This window comes from Ornithorhynchus anatinus, chromosome 16 (genome assembly GCF_004115215.2).
Source record: "Ornithorhynchus anatinus isolate Pmale09 chromosome 16, mOrnAna1.pri.v4, whole genome shotgun sequence".
Lineage (NCBI taxonomy): Eukaryota > Metazoa > Chordata > Mammalia > Monotremata > Ornithorhynchidae > Ornithorhynchus > Ornithorhynchus anatinus.
Genome location: NC_041743.1, coordinates 10,851,925 through 10,872,573, shown reverse-complemented (window position 1 = coordinate 10,872,573; position 20,649 = coordinate 10,851,925). Strand labels below are relative to the sequence as shown.

General features: G+C 49.0%; 2 protein-coding genes across 3 annotated transcripts in view; one reads left to right on the top strand and one right to left on the bottom strand.

Moving 5' to 3' along the window:
* The window catches only part of NMNAT2 (nicotinamide nucleotide adenylyltransferase 2), a 79,304-nt gene extending 70,964 nt beyond the window's left edge, over positions 1–8,340 (top strand). For both annotated transcript variants that reach the window (XM_003430864.5, XM_029080905.2), the window contains exons 9-11: positions 2,865–2,966; positions 3,140–3,207; positions 4,183–8,340. In XM_003430864.5, the coding sequence (XP_003430912.2) occupies positions 2,865–2,966; positions 3,140–3,207; positions 4,183–4,285 (273 nt within the window). In that variant the 3' untranslated portion in view covers positions 4,286–8,340. The remainder of the gene's footprint in view (positions 1–2,864; positions 2,967–3,139; positions 3,208–4,182) is intronic.
* Positions 8,341–10,754: 2,414 nt separating this feature from the next.
* LAMC2 (laminin subunit gamma 2) overlaps positions 10,755–20,649 on the bottom strand; it is a 44,053-nt gene continuing 34,158 nt past the window's right edge. The window contains exons 18-24 of the mRNA XM_029081318.2: positions 20,386–20,530; positions 19,370–19,519; positions 18,755–18,869; positions 17,063–17,262; positions 15,448–15,606; positions 15,270–15,369; positions 10,755–11,984 (exon numbers count right to left, since the gene is read on the bottom strand). Of these exons, the coding sequence (XP_028937151.1) occupies positions 11,731–11,984; positions 15,270–15,369; positions 15,448–15,606; positions 17,063–17,262; positions 18,755–18,869; positions 19,370–19,519; positions 20,386–20,530 (1,123 nt within the window). The 3' untranslated portion in view covers positions 10,755–11,730. The remainder of the gene's footprint in view (positions 11,985–15,269; positions 15,370–15,447; positions 15,607–17,062; positions 17,263–18,754; positions 18,870–19,369; positions 19,520–20,385; positions 20,531–20,649) is intronic.

The window sequence follows — 20,649 nt, the reverse complement described above, 5'->3', positions numbered from 1 at the left end:
CCATGGACCACTGACCTATGCAGCACAAGTGTGACACCTCTGACCATCTCCCAGCCCAGCCTGACAAGTTTAAATGAGTTTAAGCTCCTAGGAGAGCCAAGGTAGCTCTGGGCCTGTCAATCACATGGCAGGAGGCTAATAGATATCCGAGACAACTGATCCAGCAGCTGGGTTTGAGCCTCCCCTTTTTGTAGCTACGGGGAAGCAGATGGGCTCAGGGGACCAAAAAAATCAATCAGTGGTATTTATTGAGTGCTTACTAAGCGCAGAGCACAACTCCTGAGGGTCTTTTGGATGTCATAAGAGTGGCAGCTTCCTCCTCTAAAGCTGTAAAGTTGCCATCTCCACGTCTACTGAGGTCCAAACCAGCCCTCAGTTGGGGATATGTTAAAACCCATCAAGGTGAACCGAATTTCAGAGTCAACAGGAGGGCCACCTGTGCAAATTGGCCCTAAGTTCCAAAACAATACAGGAGATTGAACAAATACTTTGTTCTGAGGGCACTGTAGGAGTCTAGAGACTCTTACGACCCTTGGAAGGTAAAGTCAGTCTCTATCCAGTGGTCTGATCTGTGGAGCTGTAGCAATAGGATACACACTGGGTGGACAGTCAGTGTTGCTAACTGAAGGATTCACTGTTTGCTGCTACAAATGGGAGAATGGCAGGGAGGTCAGCCCCCTGGCTTCAGGAAGGGTAATAGGGAAGCCACTGATGACAGAGGAGGCGAAGCTGCTGTCACAGTGGGATGTGGGCTACCGTGTAGGGATAATCCTACAACTCTAAACTAAAGCCCCAGGAGAGCCCGCTCAGAGCAGCTAGAATGAAACCTAAGGGTGAACATGGTCGTTGGGTAAATTCTGCAAGAGCTGAGGAAGTCTTTGATTGGGGTTGTGGGTCAGACTATATTGAATAGGGATCAACAGCGAATCTAATAACATCATTTCTAGGCAGTTTAGTTGTCAGTCAGGCCCCTTCTCTCCCCAATAACAGGTTTTATCACCTTAAAAGAACCCATTATTCAGCTCCTAGCCAACATTGACTCTGGGCTCAGAATCCAGTTGCAAATCAATATTGCACAACATAGGGAACAACAGCAGGCTTACCATTAAACCTAGAGTTACGCTAGGAATCTGAGTTGGGAGCTGCTGGGCTACAATTTTTTTGACTGCACCACAGATTTCATCAGGCCTCACTCATAATTTATCTTATCTGCTTTTTATCTTCTGATTACCAAATACCAGTGCTCCCTCAGATCCACAGACCCTCCCTTGGGCATGCAGTCAACATATCAGCTCCCATTTTTCACCTAAAAGAGCATAGTCACCACATAAAATAAGCTATAGGGCTCCAGATTACCACTGGTCTCTGCCCACGTATGTGACTGCTTTCTGCTGCAGGGGCATTGGTTTGCTTTCCTTCGTTTGGTTTTGTTGTTTCATGGCATCTGTGAAGCACTTACTATGTGCCAGGCACCATAGTAAGTACTGGAGTAGCCATGAGCTAATCAGGTTGGACACAGTTCAGGGCCTTCAGGGGGCTCACAGTCTTAATCCCCATTTTACAGGAAGAGGCACAGAAACAATAAGTGACTTACCCAAGATCACACAGCAGACAAGTGGTGGAGCCAGAATTAGAACCCGGGTCCTTCTGACTTCAGGCCTGTGCTCTGTTTACTAGGCCACGATGTTTCCTATCTGCATTCTTCACTACCTGGGATCCTGTTAGGAAAGGCCTGAACTACGACAGCAACAGCTGAGACCCGGGCACTTCACAACCCAGGGCTAACTCAGAAAATGCAGAATGGGGAAGTGGCTTTGGCATTGACTGGCAACTGGGGGAAGTGACTTGGGAATCTGTTTTAGGTGGTGAATAAATATTTCTCTGGACTAAATAGGGCCCAGAGAAAGCCCTTGTGGCAGACTGAGAATGCCCCAGCCTGGGAGGAATCAAGAAGAAGGCCAACCCAGAACTGTTAAGAAAGTACAAATCTGGTCCGGGTACCTTAGATTTGTTTACCATTTTTGTTTTTCCAGAACAGCTAGCATAAGCTGTCTCATTTTGTCTCCACAACATCCCTGTGTGGTAGGGAGAGGCAACCACTATCACCCCCATTTTACAGATGAGGAAACTGAAGCTCAGGAAGGTTAAGTGACTATCTTGAGATCACAGCACTCTGGAGGCAGCACTGGGGATAGAACCCAGGTCTGCTGATTCCCAGGCCTCTGTCATTTGCACTAGGCACACTACCTTTACGCAAAGCAGATCACCCATTTGTAATCAATTAAGTTTACTGGGGGCTCCCTGTAGGCAACCCAGGCACACTCTTCATTTAATGACGGGCAGAAATGGGACTGTGGAAGGGTATCTGATCTCCTTCTCCAGGGTAACTGTCTCCCACTTTGGAGTAAGTATGCTTAGTCCTCCTTCCTTCCCATCTGCCGTTGCTCTGATAATAATAATAATAATGGTATTTGTTAAGTGCTTATTATTTGCCAAGCACTGTTCTACATGCTGGAGTAGATACAAGGTAGTCAGGTTATCCCACGTGGAGCTCACAGTCTTAATCCCCATTTTACAGATGAGGTAACTGAGGCCCAGAGAAGTGAAGTGACTTGCCCAAGGTCAGACAAGTGGCAGAGTCGGAATTAGAACCCATTACCTTCTGACTCCCAGGCCCGTGCTCTATCTGCTACGCCATGCTGCTTCCCTGATCCCTGTAAGAGGGGCTCAGCCCAGTCAGAGAGGTTCTCCTGAGGCCAACATCAGGATTGAACCTGCCTGGGGATGCCGCTGTGAAGTTTGTTGAATGGCTGGGGGCAGTAGAGACTCCGTACCTGAAAACCCACCTCTGCCCGTTGTTCCAGATGGAGGTGATCGTTGGAGACTTCGGAATCGTGGTGGTGCCCCGGGATGCGGCGGACACAGACCGAATCATGAACCACTCCTCCATACTCCGCAAGTACAAGGTGAGTCCCCCTCCGGGGCCAGACATCCAGGCAGGCCTACTTTGCCAAGGAGCTCAGGGACTCCTCAGCCCCCACTCTTAAGACTGGAGGTCCTCAAAACTTCAGTGGGTTGGGAGGGCTGGAGGGGCAGCCGAAGCCTGGGGATCTGAGGTGTGACTGCTTGCTCTCCCCAGAACAATATCCTCGTGGTGAAAGATGACATCAACCACCCCATGTCCATCGTCAGCTCAACCAAAAGCAGGTAGGTGAGGCCAATCAACTCCTGCTGCCAGAGAATCACTACTCGTCAAAGCACAGCTAGCCTTCCCCTTCTCTCTGTCTCTCCTCAAACAAACACAACATAACCAAACACCTTTGCAGCCTAGACTGCCCCATACATGGAAAGGAGAGTTCCTAACCCCATCAACTCTGAACCTATTGCTTTGGGCCCCTCTAAAACTGTGCTCATTGAGGCTGGCAGCCATAACTTGTTTGGGGGACTTGCTCACTTACCCATGGAGACCATGACTGCCAATGTGCTGGTGGCCCTAGAGAATGGACCTTGGGGAAAATGAGCAGAGTCTGATAAGAGAAAGATTGGTGATCAGGACTCCCGGATTTAATCCTGAGTCTTCTGCTAAGCCTTTGCCTTTTTCCTCACTGGCCTGTAAGTAGAAGTCCCTCCTCCCTATCGGTCTCTGAGGCTGACAGTGGGAAGATAAAACTGGAATTGTCTCCAACTGAATATGTTGAGAGAAAGGGACTCGATTCAAGTTCCTGTAGCATCTCCCCAGTCCCGTCTTCAGTCCTGTCGTAAGGAGGAGGAAAGAGTCCTTTGATGAGTTGCAGGCTGCACACAGCTACATCTAAAGAATTGCAACAGGAGGTGTTTTGCTTAACTTTAACAGAGAAAAAAATCCCTCAATCTGGACTGTAGTGGCCTGGGAAGTGAAAGAATCTCCCTCCATGTAGGTCTGTAAGATCAGGATATATCCATACATCCACCTTGGCCAGGGAGGCTTGCCGGAAGGTAGGGGGATGATCTAGATGGCCTCAGAAGAGTCCTTTGAGCCAGTGTTTCTCTGATTCGGGCTGCACCTATTTCTTGGACACACTCTTCCAGAGAGTACTGTGACAGAGGATTGCCAGTAGGAGCTATTGCTTCAGTGGTCCTGCTGATGGCCTTTCTCCTTCTCCTTCCATGGGCTCTCTGACCCTGTCTGTTCTTCACCCACAGACTGGCTCTCCAGCATGGGGACGGACACGTCGTGGACTACCTGTCCCAACCTGTCATTGACTATATCCTGAAGAGCCAGCTGTATATCAACGCCTCGGGATAAATCTGCTTGCTTCCACCTCCCTTTGGCACTGCAGTAATGCAGCCCTGTGGCTCCAGTCTCCTACAGTTCTCCATCTCACTTCTCTCTGTCTGTCTGTCTCTTTCTCTCTTCTTCCTCTTTCTACGGTCCCCCCGCGGGAATCTGTCACCTCATTCACTGACTCTATTTGAGCCCAAAGGGCAGGCCTCTTCAGAGAACCATGGCATATTCCAGTTAACACACCATTGAGCATTCATCTTTGGAGAACCTTTCTGCTTGTTCTTGGAGTGGGTGCAACCCATAGAGGTGTACTGGTGTCCGTTTCCCAGCATGCTCTAGGGAGGCGGCTCTGGTGCCAACCTTCCCAGCATGCTCAGGGAGGTGCCTCTGGTGTCCACCTTCCCAGCATGCTCTAGGGTGGTGGCCCTGGTGCTCACCTTCCCAGCATGCCCTTTATCGCAAAGGGCTGGTCCTTTTTCCACTCCTCGTAGAACTCGGATGAAGTCCATGTCTGTGATCCTTTCCATTGGTAGTTTTTAACATGAATCACTTTGGTGTTGCTCGATGCAATGCGTGACTACAAATGGCCTCGGCACTCAGAACTCTGGGAGCCCTTCTGGCCAGGGCCGTAGGCAGGGTTCACCTTATGCTGGAATAATCAGGGTGTCCTCCTTTGGCCAGCGATTTAGCTTTGAGATCCCAGATGTCGGAAAGAAAATTTCTATAGGTCTAGGATTGCGGTGCCACTGGAAAGAACTGGAACCTCTTCTTCAGATGGCTTCTCATTTCTCTGAGTGATCATTTCCTGCTCTAATAGTGAAATAACTGCTCATCCTTGGATGCTGACCAAGCCAGTCCTTTCCATGGTGACCCACAAATCCTGTTGGGCTGGCTGTGTTCGGCTGTATTTAACCAGATTTTAGGGGACAGGCTGGAAATGCCCCATTAGCAAGTATTTATTCAGCACTCACGGTGCACTAGGAACATACTGAATCTGAAAGGGATTACCTGCACCAGGCCAGATCCTGATAATGTGACCATTTTTAAATTAGCAAAGAGAGCCTGGCAAAAGTAGTGCTCCTTGAGCACTCGGTCTCATAGAGCCAATCTTCTCCTGCCCTCTTCCCGTGTGTTGAATTAGCATCTGTGGGTAGCAGGTGCTAGGAGAAAAGCAAACTACAATTCCCACAGGGTGAAGTGATGTTTTGTAGGGTCTCGGTGTTCACACGCCACTGTAGTTGGGACCTGGGGTCTCTTCCCTTGGGACTCTTCTGTTTGCTATTGGCCAAACATTTCACAGTGTAGCTCTAGGCTCATTGGGTTCAGTAGCAGCATGGCGAAATGCTGCAAATCAGTTTCTAGTGGGAAGGTGAGTTCCCCACGCACAGCCTTCCACGGGAACGTGGGCCCTTCGGTGAGTCCATTTGATTGCATGAATTCAAATTGCCTCCTTCCTTCACTAACTAATTCCCAGTCTTTCCTCACCATGCTCCCCCATTCCTCCTTCCCCGTGGAAGCAGGAAGCACCAGCTCCCAGGATCCCTTGCTCTGCCTGGGGGAGGTGAGGATGGGCTTGTCCAGGCTGGAGCCCATGACTCTCCATTTTCAGGGTGCCCTGCCCCCTTTGAGGAAGGGTCTCATCCCAGAGCCTGGGGTCACCTTTGGCCCCTGGCTGGAAGGAATGTGAGCCCAGCCAGCCGGGCATTATTCTTCCTACCTGCCAAGGAACAAACCACCCTCGCTTCCCCCACTGAGGCTGCCGCCATGCCAGCTTCCTACTGAATTCCTTTTTAAAAGAAGGGCGCTGGGCCTGGCACAAATGCTTCCGAAGCTGAGCGCAGGTTTCATTCTCCACTCTCACAAACCCTCTCCTAGGACCCTAAGGTCCCAGCCAGATTGGGAGACACTGACCCTTCCCCTCCCCTCTGGGTCACATGGGAGCAGACCGGTGTCCAGCCGAGAAGAAAGATCCCATCTCAGAACGAGGCTTCCTTCTGTCTATCTCTCACAGATCCCAGTTGGGTGGGTTCTCTGCTTCTCTTAGAGACTCCACCCAGTCCCACACAAAATTTCTCTCCCTGGGTCACATATGTGTGGACTGTGCAGTCCCTGGCAAGGAGGTAGGGGGTCCTGTGGCCTGGTGCCAAAGGAGATTGAAGATAGTAAGAAAATGCTTGAAGGTGAGAGAGAAGCTGCTTAAGTTGGTCCATGCCGGGGGTGGGATGGAGCTGAAAGACCGAAACAGGGACTGACGGGCAGAAAATAAGACCTCCCAGGAGTTTTGGAAGGTGTGAGGACCTGTGCCTGGTGCAATACAAATGAAAAGAACTTACGGTTGTTCCCAGATTGGGTCATCCTCTGCATGGACATTTCTATTGCAATAGGATCCAAATGGCTTCAGTGACCTGCTAAACTCCACGTACTGGCTTGCAGAAAGAAGCTATAGTTGCTCTGGGGAGAGGTGTGCATGTGTGTGCATGCTGCCAGGGAAGGGGAATGGGAAAGGTCATCAAGTGTCAGGAAGGGAAGGAACAACTCGTGCCCCTTAGTGAGGTAGACATGCCTGATCGTGACAGGAGTAATACAGATAATAGGAGAGCCACCAGGAGCTGCCAGGCCATGCAACTCTGGATCCCACCACGAGAAGTGTTTTCCTCTCTGGGCCAGGACAAAAACTTTCCCCATCTTCTGCTCTGAAGTTATGGGCCAGGGAAGCCTCGTGAGGAAGAAGAGATCAGAAAGGGGGTGGTGGCACTGTGTGGGAAGGGGTCCGCAGCAGGTTTCCTGCAGCATTTCTTGCCTTTGAGGGACAAAGCGTCAGCGCTTCCAAGGAGGATCCTCTCGGCTACTCCTGAGGCAAACCAGAGAGAGTGTGGTGGAAGCAGGGAGGGAGAGAAACACGGTATGTTGTTAGGAAGTCTCCTCTCAGAGCTCATGCTGCTACTGTTGTTGGTATCTCAGGATTGATGGTCTCCGTGGCTTACCTCTTCATATTGTTAATGGATTTCCCAGAGATGGAAAACTTCTCTCTCCTTAATGACTGATACACAGACCCAGGAGTTAGCTCATTTTAGGCCAGCAGAACACGTGTGTATTTCTGAACTCTCCAACTTCCAAACAGTTTCAGAGAAATAGCAAGGCTCTTCCTGCTGAAAATAGAAAGCCAGGTGCCATATTTCTCCATTCCCAAAATGCCACCAGAGGAAGGGAGTACGGTGGAAAACCGATATTCTAACAAATCACTCAAACCTCCACTGCTGCACACAGACACACACCAACATCTGCAAACACAATGTTGAGGGGTTGAGAAGTGCAGTGGCACATTTGAGATTGGGCTCCCAAAAGAAAACTTGGGGAATCTAGATTGCAGGCTCCTTGGGGGCAGAGAACATGTCTACCAAATCTGTTATGTTGTATGCTCCCAAGCACTTAGTCCAGTTCTCTGCATACAATAAGCGTTCAATAAATAAAAAGAATGGACTGATCAGAAGGGTGACTTCCCACAGCCCCACTCCCAAACCCAGAGGCAAACGGGAAGTGCCAGAAATTATGGCCATGGAAAAGGGTTTTGGAGCTCCTCCAGTTTAGAACAGAATGCCTTAGGAACATAGCATTGTGGTAAAGATGAATATACTCTGTCTCACTAGTCTTGTCTACGCTGCCTTCATCTAGTTGCTCAGTAAAACTCTCACAATGTGGTTTCCGTGTAGCCTTCGTTTGGAGTGAACTGCCGTCAAAACCGTTCTAGCTGGTTGGGAATGAGCCGTGGTTCGGACCTCTGGGCCAAGCCACAAAGGCCAGCCGGGACACGGTTGGTTTTAACGGTCTCTGGAGACAGTGGGGGAGGGAGGGGCTTTGGGGCGGGGAGGGTTCCATTTTGGTCATTGAATCTGCCATTTGAACAGTAAGTTTTATGTTACTGAAACAGATTCATTAAAGAATATGTTCAAGTTTTGATGTCGTCATTTCACATCGGTGAAATATTTTGAGTAAAATTTTGTTGCTAAAAAAAGGTCATGGACAAATGTTTTATCAGCAAAATGTTTCAATTATGTAATAAATAAGATGATGCCATTGGTCTTGTGCTTCATATCTGCTCCGAGAAGGAAGGGTTCATAACTCTGATTTCCACAGGCTTGAAAGCTGGTTGTTTGCCCTTGATGCTCCTTGGGCCTCTGCCTGCCACTGGAGTTCCCCTATCCTTTTGATTGATTGTTGGTTTTTTTGCCCCCTTGTGCCCCAGCTCCCTCCAGGGAAGCCCCCTAGATGTTTCTGTTCAGTAGGTACTTTTCATTGGGAGGGTAGGATGGAGAGGGGCAGGGATTTTCAGAAAGATGAGGAGTGGAAAGGGGTAGGTTCCAAAGACCCGGCAAGCCGAATGTCACCATTTGGGGTCTTTTTCACCCTGATGGGAAAGGGCGCAGGTTTTGTCTGAGATGTGGTATGGGCAGAGCTGATAATCCATCTCAAAAAAAAACCCCTTCTCCTGACGAAGTTGACCCCTCTGGTCCTGCTAATATATGGGTGGAGGGCCCCACTTTGCAATTACTTTTCTCTATTTTCCAGATAAGAAAATAGTCATAGGTAGTTCTATGGACTGTTCCCAGACCCAGTGAACTGATAGCAATCTGGGACCTGACCAGCACTCTTAGCAGTCCTGATTCCCCTAAGGCCATTCAGTCCTACTAACTCTTCACCCCTGATATCTTTTCCTCTTACCTCCCCATGGAGAGAGAGTAAATAAACCAGATCCTGGACAAAGGGCAGCCAAGATCAACAACCACAGGTGTTGGGCACAATCCACCCTTTATTGACGATTTCCTCTAAAAGCAGAAAGCCCCATAAGCCAAAATAAGCCATGTAAAAAATAAATCCGTGGTACCTGTCAAGATACAGGTTGAGAAATCATAGGAGAGGAGCAAACCTGGAAATAGCCTTCTATAAATAAAAATAGAGCTATGACAACCTTTTAACAAATATATATATTATAAATGTACTGTATACGTATAAACAGCAATGTGTGGTCAGAAAAGTGACAAAATAATGCTGTGGGCTCTTCTCTAAGCACCCACTAATGACCTCAGGAAGAGTTCTCTCTTCCTCAGGGAGAGGGTCTGGGATCAACCCACAGGAAAAAGATGAGAGGTTCAGAGAAGGGAAGAAGACTCCTAAAGTTACCTGGTCCACCCCCTTGCTCCATGCAAGCTAGAAGTAAACTATCCCTGACAGCTGAGTCTTGGCCCTGTTCGTTAGGGCTTCGGGGCAGGCAGATTCTCATTTTGTTGTTTCTGGGCTGGGAGTTTAACAGTAAGTAGCATTGTTAAGTGTTGACAGTGTGCCAAACACTGTACCAAGCATTGGGACAGACACAAGATAATGAGCTTGGTGGTTGGGAGGGCAAAGCAGGTGCTGTCAAAAGAGTTTTTTGCCAAAAGGACTGACACTGCGACTTGGGCTGATTTCTCAGCTGGCCTGTGCAGCTGAGGCCAGTGGAAGTTTAGGACTACCACTGGCTTCAGAGCACAACACTGTATGGAGCCAAGCAAGGGGGCAGAAGTCAGAATATCAGTGACTAGCTAGGTCAGTCTCGTGGCTACCGAGGCTGGAAAGATTATCCAGACTGTTGCACATCTTTCCTCTTTTAAAGAGCCTGCAAACCGGAGGCTCCGCATGCTTCTTCAGTAACTCATTCCTGGGTCAGAAGCTCCTGGCTGTCTCGGGTCTGGGACTCCACTGAAGCCCTAGTACTTTGAAATCTGCAGCTAAAACCAATCCCAGGCAGCTACCCTGGGCTGTTACTGCAGGATGAACGGGTGGGTGGTCCTTTGAGGGGCTACATCCCTCCAAGAGAACCCCTAAGAGATCTTCCACCTAAGATCTAAGGGATTCTAGTCGAACCCACCCAAATCCATCCAATTTAGTGCAGCCCATCATACTTCACCCAGAAGCAGATTCACCATTGAAATGTACTGAATTCCTAATGTAGGCAGCATTATTCTAAGCACTTTGGATTCTGTCTTTATAATGTTCCCATAGTATAAAACTCACTAAAGTGGAAATAACTGCCCTGAACTATGAACCCTTGGAGTGGCCTGAAGAGACAGTTGATTTGTGCCAGAAATAACTTCAACTTCTTGCCTGGAAGGATTTCAACTTTTTCCTCTAGTTATTCCATTGTCACCCTCGCTGAACTGTAAGTTCCTTGAGGATAAGCATCCCGTCAACTAATTCTATTGTCCTCTCCCAAGTTCCCTGCACAAAGTAGGGGCTCAGTCAATATCAGATTGCTTGAGAGGAGTAAATCAGTATCTGCAGCAGACCCAACAAGACTGCCGCAGGACTGCAAAGGCTCCAAGAGACAATGTGAAAGATGGCAATTGGATGGCATCACCCACAGGCCCCTTGAAAACCTTCTAGGGGTTTAGTACTTGGGTTTCCAACCCCTCCTTTTTTAGCCTTCCAGTTACAAATTAAGGAGTTGACTCCAAGCAGCTGAATCACAGTTTTTTATTGAACACGCCCATCCCAAAGTTGAGGGGAAAAGCCATAACAAGGAGATGGTCAGCGCCGATTGCCTCCCGAGCCTGCAGTGGAGATGGGTCCAGTAAACTCCAAGGCCCTGTGTTGAACAGACAGGGTCCACTCTCCAGTCCAGGCTGAGGAGGGTTGTTTAAGCAGTTTTCAATGAGGTCGAGGGTCAAATCAGCCGATTTTTCTTCCTGAAGGTTTTCCCCCTTCTCAACTACTTAAACCTAGATGCTGTCTTCTGACTGCCTTACTACTGAGAGGTGAGCCCGTCCCCTCTTTTCTCTCTCTGGAAGGCCAGTAATACTTGAGTCAAATGACAGCAGATGCCCTAATGAAAGTCAGACTTAACAGAGAGGAAGGTCAAATTCACTGATACTCCTGCACCAAGCCGAGGGAGTAAGGGCTCTGGACATTGGTGCCTCAGTCATTCCGAAATGTAAACAATGCAGGGCCCCCTGCTCTGTTCTCCTCTCTGTCTCCCCCTCGCCTTCCCCAGCCCCCCAGCTAAGGAGGAAAAGGCAAGGTGGGATGGGCTTGCCCTGGAAGCACAGAGGCAGTCTGATCCCAACCCCGGTCTCCGGACTTGACTCCCTGTGTAGATTGACTAAGAGTCTGCTCTCCATCCACTTCCCCCACCCAGACAGCCCTCTCCTCCTTCCCACTTCTGGAGTTTGGGCTCCCAGACCCCAATGACAATGCAATGCCATCTGCTTCACAGCCCCACCTTGGGAAGCAAACAGGATCACCTTGCAACCCGGCATCCGCCGAACCGGGAGCTCTGCCGATCCGCCGGAGCTGGGGTCGGGGCTCGATGGACCGGAGTGGGGCGGGGTCAGGCAAGCGTGACTGGCCACCCCAACCCCCACCCCACCCATCCCACTCCGCCCTGAAGTCTGTGACCTGAGAAACAGGGACGGGACTCTGTGGGTCTGTCGGTGTCAAGGCTGCTCAAGAGCCTGGGTGTTGTAGCAGCCCGGGGGCAGGCTGTTACGGATGTCCTCCAGGTTCTTTATGTCGGCTAGGATCCCTTCTATGTTCGTTTCCAGCAGCTGGAGATGTTTTTTCTGCCCACGAGCCCTTTCCTCCAAATCCAACATTAAGGGCTTCAGTGTCATGTTGACCTTGAATTTGGCTTGGCTAAGTTTCTGCTCCAGCAACCCCAATTCCTTCTCATCCACAGTGTCAGGCTGGTCTGTTACATGAAAAAACAAGCCATGAGCTCAGATCTTCTTAGCCTTTTCCTTCTTCCCCTCTTTAGTATTGCACTTTCCCAAATGCTTAGAGCACGGCAAGCACTCAATACCACCAATCAATTGATTTTCTCTTCATTTCACCAGGGACCACAACCCACCATGACCAAGGGAGACATCTTAGCTCATCCAAAAGCTAAAAGGCATTTGGGCTGAATATCCTGACATCTCCATAATTTGGAATGAATCAGAAAACAGAGTTCCAAGATCTTGCTGGTAGTCTGGGTCCAAGGGCCCCTGAGAACACGAAGCTTGGGTTCATCTCTCGGGCTAAGATACTCGGAAGGGGAGGAGGTCTACGGGTAATCAGAGGGTGATGAGTCTTCATGGGAAGTGCATGGTATTGGGTGTCAGAAGACCTGGGTTCTAATTCCGCCTCCACCACTGGCCTGCTGTGTGATCTTGGCCAAGTCACCTAACTTCTCAGTTTCCTCGTTTGCAAAATGGGAATAAAATATCTGTTCTCACTCCCTTTTACATTGTCCCATGGAGGACAGGGACAGTGTCCAATCTATCTTGTATCTACCCAAGTGTTTAGTACAGTTCTTGGCACATAGGATGGACTTAAACACCACCATCATCATGTTTGCTTTGCTCCTTAAGTGGTTCTTTGTTGGTCACTTTTGGCAGCCTTGAGAATCAGCCTCTTTTTTGAAAACTGTCTAAAGCTCAGATATATTGGGCCAGAATTGACTTTGGTGAGAACTCAACTCCTGAGAGAAAATGGTGGAGAGTCTTCTCGCCTAAAATCTGGGGAGTTAGACTGGAAATCAATTTAGGTGAGTGCCAATTCAGGTTAGACTGCAACCAAAACAAAACACGAAAAACAAGCCACCAGCTTGGAAAGGATCTAACCAGATCCATCTGGTTCAAAAATGGGTTTCTCCAGCCAATTCAAATCAATATCATCAACTCTACAGAGTTCATTTTATGTACCTTTCTTACACTACCCTAAAGTCAAAACTAAATCTAGCTTTGGTAATCACCTGACCTGGGTAGTCTTCATCCCATCAGATACAATTGACATAGGGAGCAAAGGAAATGGAAGCAACCCAAATTAGGCTGTTGATAATAATAATAATGATAATGTGGGTATTTGTTAAGCACTTACTATGTGCCAAGCACTGTTCTAAGCACTGGGGTAGATACAAGGTGATCAGTTTGTCCCACGTGGGACTCACAGTCTTAATCCCCATTTTCCAGATGAGGTCACTGAAGAAGTGAAGTGAAGTGAAGTGACTTGCCCAAGGTCACACAGCAGACAAGTGACAGAGTCGAGATTAGAACCCACGACCTCTGACTCCCAAGCCCGTGCTCTTTCCATTGAGTCACGCTGCTTCTCACGCTGTATCTCTTGTTGATACTTAAGTTTTTGGGTTTCTGGATAAAGACAGATTAAAAACTAAATCCTGATCATAAGGGAATGAGGAAGGTGAGTGAAACAAGCATGTCTGTCTCCCTCATTAGAGGGCAAGCTCCTTGTGGGCAGGGAATGTGTCATTTCATTTTTCTGCTCTTTCCAAGCAACTAGTACAGAGCCCCATACCTTGGGCAAGTCACTTAACTTCTCTGTGCCTCCATTCCCTCATCTGTAAAATGGGGAATAAGACTGTGCGACATGGATTGTGTCCAAGCTGATTATATTGTATCTACCCCAGTGCTTAGTACAGTGCCTGGTACATAGTAAGTGCTTAACAAATTCCACAAAAAAGTGGGTGCTCAATAAATACTACAACTACTACTACTACTTTGGAAGAAAACCATTTCCCCCATTCTCTTTCCAGAACACTGGAGTAACACTTCACAACTTCTTTTGTGGAACTAAATCATTCTTTGATACTCTGCAGAGCTGAACGGGTATTTCTTCCCAGGGTGCCTTTTTCTCTCATCTGATCCCTGAATCGTATAGATCAGCCCACTGGTCCAAACAACTCAGGGAAAACTCTAGAGCTGCTGATAATTTCTTTTTCAATGGTATTTGTTAAGTGCTTACTAGGTGCCAGGCACGGTACTAAGCACTGGAGTAGATATAAGATAATCAGGTTGGACACAGTCTTCATCCCCATTTTACAGATGAGGTAGGTGAGGCCCAGAGAAGTTAAGTGATTTGCTTAAGGTCACACAGTCAGGAGAGGGTCCCCCACCCCTCCCGCCCCCCCACAGCAAAGCCAGGATTAGAACCCCAGTTCTTCTGACTCCCAGACCCATGATCTATCCACTAGGCTACACTGGTAGTTCTCTGCAGAAAAAATACAGTTCAGGTTTGTTCCACCGGACCGAAAAAAACACCCACCAAAACCCGTACTGGATTGTTATTTGATCCATCTCTAAATGATAATATTTTGGGATCGGTCCCAGAATGGGTTTGAGGGAACTGGCCAAGTTCGGATTCGACTTTCCTTCCACTTGGACTAAGAATTACTGTTCAGAAAAGTTTCTTGATGGAAGATCAGTTTAACTCCCCAAGGAATAGCCGGTTCTCTGCCCTAGAATGCCCCCACCTCTCTCTCTTTACTAAAGCCAGTAGACCCTTCAATTCCCTCTCCCTGCTTGCCTAGTTGCTTCCTAGCCTCCCCCCACAGCCTCACTAGAATGAACAGGAAAGACTCCAGAGCAGGAAAATGGAAGTAAAACATGACTGTAGACTTAAGCCTGGAATCTCCCAACACCCCCATTTTGAGGAGGAGAAGCACTTCTAAGAGGAGTAACAACTGGTATTCACCAAGAAGATTCTCTTCCCCTTGTGATTTGTGGCACCATCTTTTGAAGAAATCCAGGTGCTTTCCAGACATCACCCATTGCTTAGCAAAGTGCCCTGCACACTGTAGGTGCTCAATAAATACTCCTGACTGATTGTTCTACACACTGGGGTAGATGCAGGCTAATCAATTTGGACACTGTTCCACATGGGGCTCACAGTCTTAATCCCCATTTTTACATATGTGGTAATTGAGGCACAGAGAAGTTAAGGGATTTGCCCAAGGTCACACAGCAGACAAGTCTCCTAAGGGGTAGACTCCATCCCTAACATAGGAGAAACTGAGGCATGGAAGAGAAGAGAGTCCCTTACAGTCACTGAGCTGTGGGCGGGAGGGGGCAGGTGTGTGTGATTGGGATAGGATGGGAAAGCAGTCAGATGCTTTCTTCATTAGACCACGTGATGCTCACAAGACTCTGATGGTTGGTGCTGCAACCCAAGGGAATGAGGGGAAGGCACATACACTCACCCATGATGCTCCTGATGCTTTGAAGGGCATGGATGGTCTCTTGTATGGTGAGTTGGGCACTTTTGGCCCTGGTGTCAGCTCTTTCCACTTCTTCATTCACCTGAGGAGAAGATGCAGGCGGGTTAAAAAGCGGCTGTGTTCACCAGTGAATTTGAAAAGGAGGCTGATGGGCACTCACCCCCCGAATGGCGGCATCTCCCCCATCGAACTCCTGTTCTTTCTTTTTCAGCTCCCCTTCGGTTACTGCCATGTCATTCTGCAGACCATCTAGCTCGTTTTCCAGAGCCAAAGTTCCATCTGCTGTCTTATTGGCTTCCAAGGTCAGCCTCCCTATCTCCTGGGAAGGGCAAAGAGCCAATGGGGCCAGAGTGAGGTGGTGGGGGAGACATATGGAGGAGGAGGAGGAAAGACATTTGTGAGACAAGAAAACACCACAAAAACCAAAGCAGTAGAGAGAAACAGCTGCAACGGATCCACGGGGAAAGGAACTTGATGAATGGAAACACACCCATTCCCAAGTCAGCCTCTTCCAAGTGACTTTAGAGATGTTCTCTGGAGAGTGGGAGGGTGTCAAAGTTGGGGCTGGGTTCTGCTCTTAGCTTACCATTTATCAAAATAGGAACTGTATCAGCATCAATATGGGGGGGAAAGACTGAGGGAGGAAAAAAGCCATCATCTCTCTCGATCCCAAAGGTTGACTCACATGGCCACTGGGCCACTGGGGCGGCTGAGGCAGTGGACCTAATGGGGAGGGAAGTGGCTATGGGTTTGGCTAAGGCTGGTCGGCTCTGTTCCGATGTTCACTGATCATGGGAGCCTGTTCATCTTCAGCATGTTACTTCCCTGGGGGTCACTCCTGAATAACATCACCCTCTAGAGTGGAAGCTTGTTGTGGGCAAGGAATGCGCTTCTACCAACTTTAATAATAACTGTGGCATTTGTTAAGCACTTACTATGTACCAGGCACTGTACTAAGCGCTGGGGTAGATTCAAGATAATCGGGTTGGACACAGTCTCTGTCCCACATAGGGTTCCCAGTCTCAATGAGAGAACTGGCACAGAGAAGTTAAGTGAATTGCCCAAGATCACGCAGCAGGCAAGTGATGGAGCCAGGATTAGAAGCCAGGACCTTCTGATTCTCAGGCCTGTACTGGATCCACCAGGCCACCGTACTCTCCCAAGCACTTAGGACAGTGCTCCGCAACCAGTAAGCACTCAATAAATATGACTGATGGATCGATTAAATGAAGGGCAGCCAAGGCACTGAGTACTCCTGGGGACTCTAGCCTCAATTTCCAAATTAAAGTTTCCACCCTGGATGGGCTTAGGGACTTACTCCCTCTGTAGGAGGATATGGGATATAGGACATGGGATATGGAGGTTGAGTCAGAGGTGACAGCAGCCAAAGCAGTCTACCCTGGGTCCCCCAACTTCACGTTCTGACTTGGAAAACGTGAATCATAAATGAGCGACGGAAAAGAAACTTAGGGGTTGGGAGTCACCTAAGAGCACAGAGTTGTAAATGGTACAGAACAAGTGCTTAGTACAGGACTCTGCACACAGTAAGCTCTCAATAAATACCATCAGCTGACGACAGAGCGCCCTTGGGCACAACTTGCCAGGGGAATCCCCACAAGAAGGGGGGAAGCAGTCCGATACCACAGCACAAGAGTGACCACTACCACAATGACCCTGAGTTAACCAAGGACCCTGGACCATGAGAAGAGATGCTGCCTCCTCTTCCACCCCACTGGCAACTCAGGTGAGCATCCCCCCAAAAACCTGTCCCATACCTGCTCGACGTTACTGGTGATCGCCAGTGTCTCATCCGCCATCTTCTTGGCCAGGCTGGCGTCAGAAGCAGCACCGCCCAGGGCTCCTTCTGCTTGCTCTGTCTGACGGTTGGCAGCTGTGACTTTCTGGCTTATGATAGGGAGTCGCCTCATGGCGTCCTCAGCTTCTTTCTTCTTGTCACCCACCTGCAGGTCAAACTCTGAAATGGAAGGAGGGAGAAGGGCTAAATGAGGCCAAGGAATGACTTGAGGGGGAAGGAGGGAGGGAGAAAAAGAAAAAAGCAAGGAAGAGGGAGAGAGGGAATAGATGTGTGTCTTGTGCTTCTTTTGGTGTGTGTGATAATAATTATAGTGGTATTTGTTTAAGCACTTACTATATGCTATTCACTGTACTAAGTGTTGGGGTAGATAAAAGATAATCTGGTTGGGGTCCCTTTTCCCCATGAGGCCCACTGTTTAAGGGGGAGGGAGAGCAGGAATTTCATCCCCATTTTACAGGTGAGGAAACAGGCACAGCCAAGTTATGTGAGTTGCCTAGGGTGTCACAGCAGACAAGAGGCGGGGCCAAGTCCTCTGACTCCCAGGCCTACGCTCTTTCTTTCAGGTCGTGTTGCATACGTGTGCATGTGGTTGTGTGTGAGTCTGTGTGTGTGTGTACAAGCATGGGGATGCAGGAAACGGAGGCGCTGATGGACCAGAGTTCAAGTTGTTTGGGGAACCTAAGGACTGAATAGTCTCTATGCTCCTTGAGAACAGGGTCCATGTCTACGAACTCTTTTGTATTGTAGTATTCTCCTAGGCAGTTCAGTGCTCTGCACACGGTAAGTGCTTAATAACATTGACTGAACACTTTGTAGGGGACAAAATCCCTATCACCTAGCCCAGGCTGTAGTAATTCCCCAAGGTCAAAGGTTGGCATCCACCAATGGACCAATTTGCTCATTAAGCCTCCCTCTCGCTCTCCTACACCACAGAACAGAGTTCTTAGGGCAGCCAACTGAGACTAAAAGACTTGCCTAGATCACCCCAAGGATCCCAACAGATCCAGACTTCCAACCTTTGACTTGAACTGCAGCTCTCCCACCCTCCCCACCACCTGCTTCTGTGGAACCAAACAGAGAAGCACATGGCCTAGTGGGTAGACCACTGGCCTGTGAGTCAGAAGGACCTGAGTTCTAATCTGACTCCTCCACTTGTCTGCTATGTGACCTTGGGCAAGTCACTTCACTTCTCTGTGCCTCAGTTACCTCATCTGTAAAATGGGAATTAATACTGTGAGCTCCATATGGGACATGGATTACATCCAACTCCCTAGCCTTAGTTCAGTACCTGGCAAAAAAAAAGAAAACAAAACAGAAAGTGAGGGAGCACAACACAATAGGGCTAGAGAGAAGGAATGGAATCCTCTGGGAGATGGGACCACCAACAAGGGAAATGTTTCTCTTCCATCCCATTTGAAGAGGCCCAGGAGTGTTGTCCCTGGCTAGCTGGAGCGGAGTCTGCAGCTCACAGGGAGAGGGGCTCCTTGGTATGAAGCACTCAAGGCTTGAAGTGCTCCTAGGATGAAGCACTCGTTCTAGGACAGTCATCGGGAGCAATCCCAGTCATTTCCGGCAGCAGCAACATCCTCTCTGCATCGCAAACCCAAGCCCGGCCCCTGAGGATGACACCCTGCGGCCCTGACAAACTCACCCCGGAGATTCTTCAAAATGCTCTCAACTTCGTAAAAAGTGGCATTGCCCATGCTCATTGCCTCCTGGGCACGGCTTCTGGCAAGGTTAGCCCTGGATAGCAGCTGATCCGATTTCTGCAAATAACCCGGCGGAGATTAGAATAATGTAACACACACCCCGCCGATGTCGTCCCGCCCACAGAATGAAGCCTGACGCATTTTGGCCTCGTGGGGACGGAATACATCTCCTTATGTTGCAACAGCACAGTACGTGTTGTGGGATAGAATGACATTCTGTCTGCCTTGAGCTCTGACCCAAATATAGGATCATTCAGACTCATCATCCGTCTGGGGCAGAAAGCTATTGTTTTATCGTCCAGGTGCCTTTAGGGGTCAGCGTAACCTAGGGGACGGCATCCCACACTGGGAGCCAAGAGGCCTGAGTTCCATCTGTGGCTCTTGTTTCCTGACTGGCTGGGTGACCTTGAGCTGGTTACTCAACCTCTGGGGTTTCCATCTCTCCGTCGGCAGAGTGGTGTACGCTTGCAGGCCCGGACTGGGGAGAGCACTCACATTCTTGCTCCAAATGCGGAAAGGCGGTTGTCACTTTCCCCGTCCCCCTGGGCTCATCGTACCTGTCTTTCACTCTTTCCTTGCTGGAACAACTGAAGGGTTTCCTGCTCCCAGCTTCCCAGGTTGCTTTTCACTTGCTTGTACTCAGTCATATGTTTGGTCACCTGATTGGATAGAGTGTCTGCGTCCTGTCTGATCCGGTTGACTTCCTCCTAAAACAACGAGAAAATGAATGATTCTGATTTTCCAGCCACCACCAAAGCCCAGCCTCTAGGGTAATTGAATCACTGCATCCAACCTGATCGGCTCCCGTCTATACCAGCGCCTAGTACAGTGTTCGGCACATAGTAAGCGTTTGACAAATATCATTAAAAAATAACCTGATTGCCAGGGAGCAGAAACAGCAGCTGTGAAAATAAGCATTTATCCCATGGACAGAGAACCCCTCCCTGCTCAATATGGCTGGTGACCCGATGAGAAAGGTGGTAAATGCTGCCTCTCTTTCAGAGGCCCTTTTTGTTCCTTTTCCAAGGGGATCTATTTGGGAGAGCTCTTGGGGTGTCAGCTCCGGTTGATGCTCATGAAAGTGGGAGGAAGAGATAAGGGTGGGGAGGGAGACAGAACTGGGAGGGTCAGATTTTCCCATCTTCAGCCTGAGGCCAACAGCTCATAGCAACAAAATTTGGGATCTTTTTGTTTCGTTTTTTTTCTAATGGCATTTGTTAAGTGCTTACTCTATGTACAGGCACTGGACTAAGCACTGGGGCAGATAAAAGCTAATCAGGTTCGACACAGCCCACATCTCACTTGGGGCTCACAGTCATAATCCCCTTTTTACAGATGAGGTAACTGGTCATCCGAACCCTGACGTAGCAGGATCAAGCACCTAAAGGCTCGCGGGCCTTGAGGGATGGCATTTTTTTTGCCTCCCAACTGGAAGAATGGGGTAGGGTTGGTTGGGGGTGAAATTGATAGGAGGCTATGGGAAGGGAGTGTGTGTGTGTGTGTGTGTGTGTGTGTGTGTATAGGAGAGAGTGTGAGAGAAGGAGATGTTGCAACCATGTATTGGCCTGCTCACCTGAACTGACCACCCGTCGAGCCCCTGTAATTGAGATGCTGAGTTGAGCACGCGATGGCTGTGATGATAAGACCTGTCTGCTTCCAAGTCCCCTTGAGAGGCCTTCGTCTCCAGCTGTTTGACCCGAGACTTGGCACCTTCCAATCTGCCAGGAAGAGCAACATCTTTTGAGCCCATTCCCCGGGAAGGGCAGGAGCCAGGGTCACCATGCGGAGACCCCTCGCTGATCTCACTTTAGGCTGAAAGCAGCAGCAGTAGCAGCAG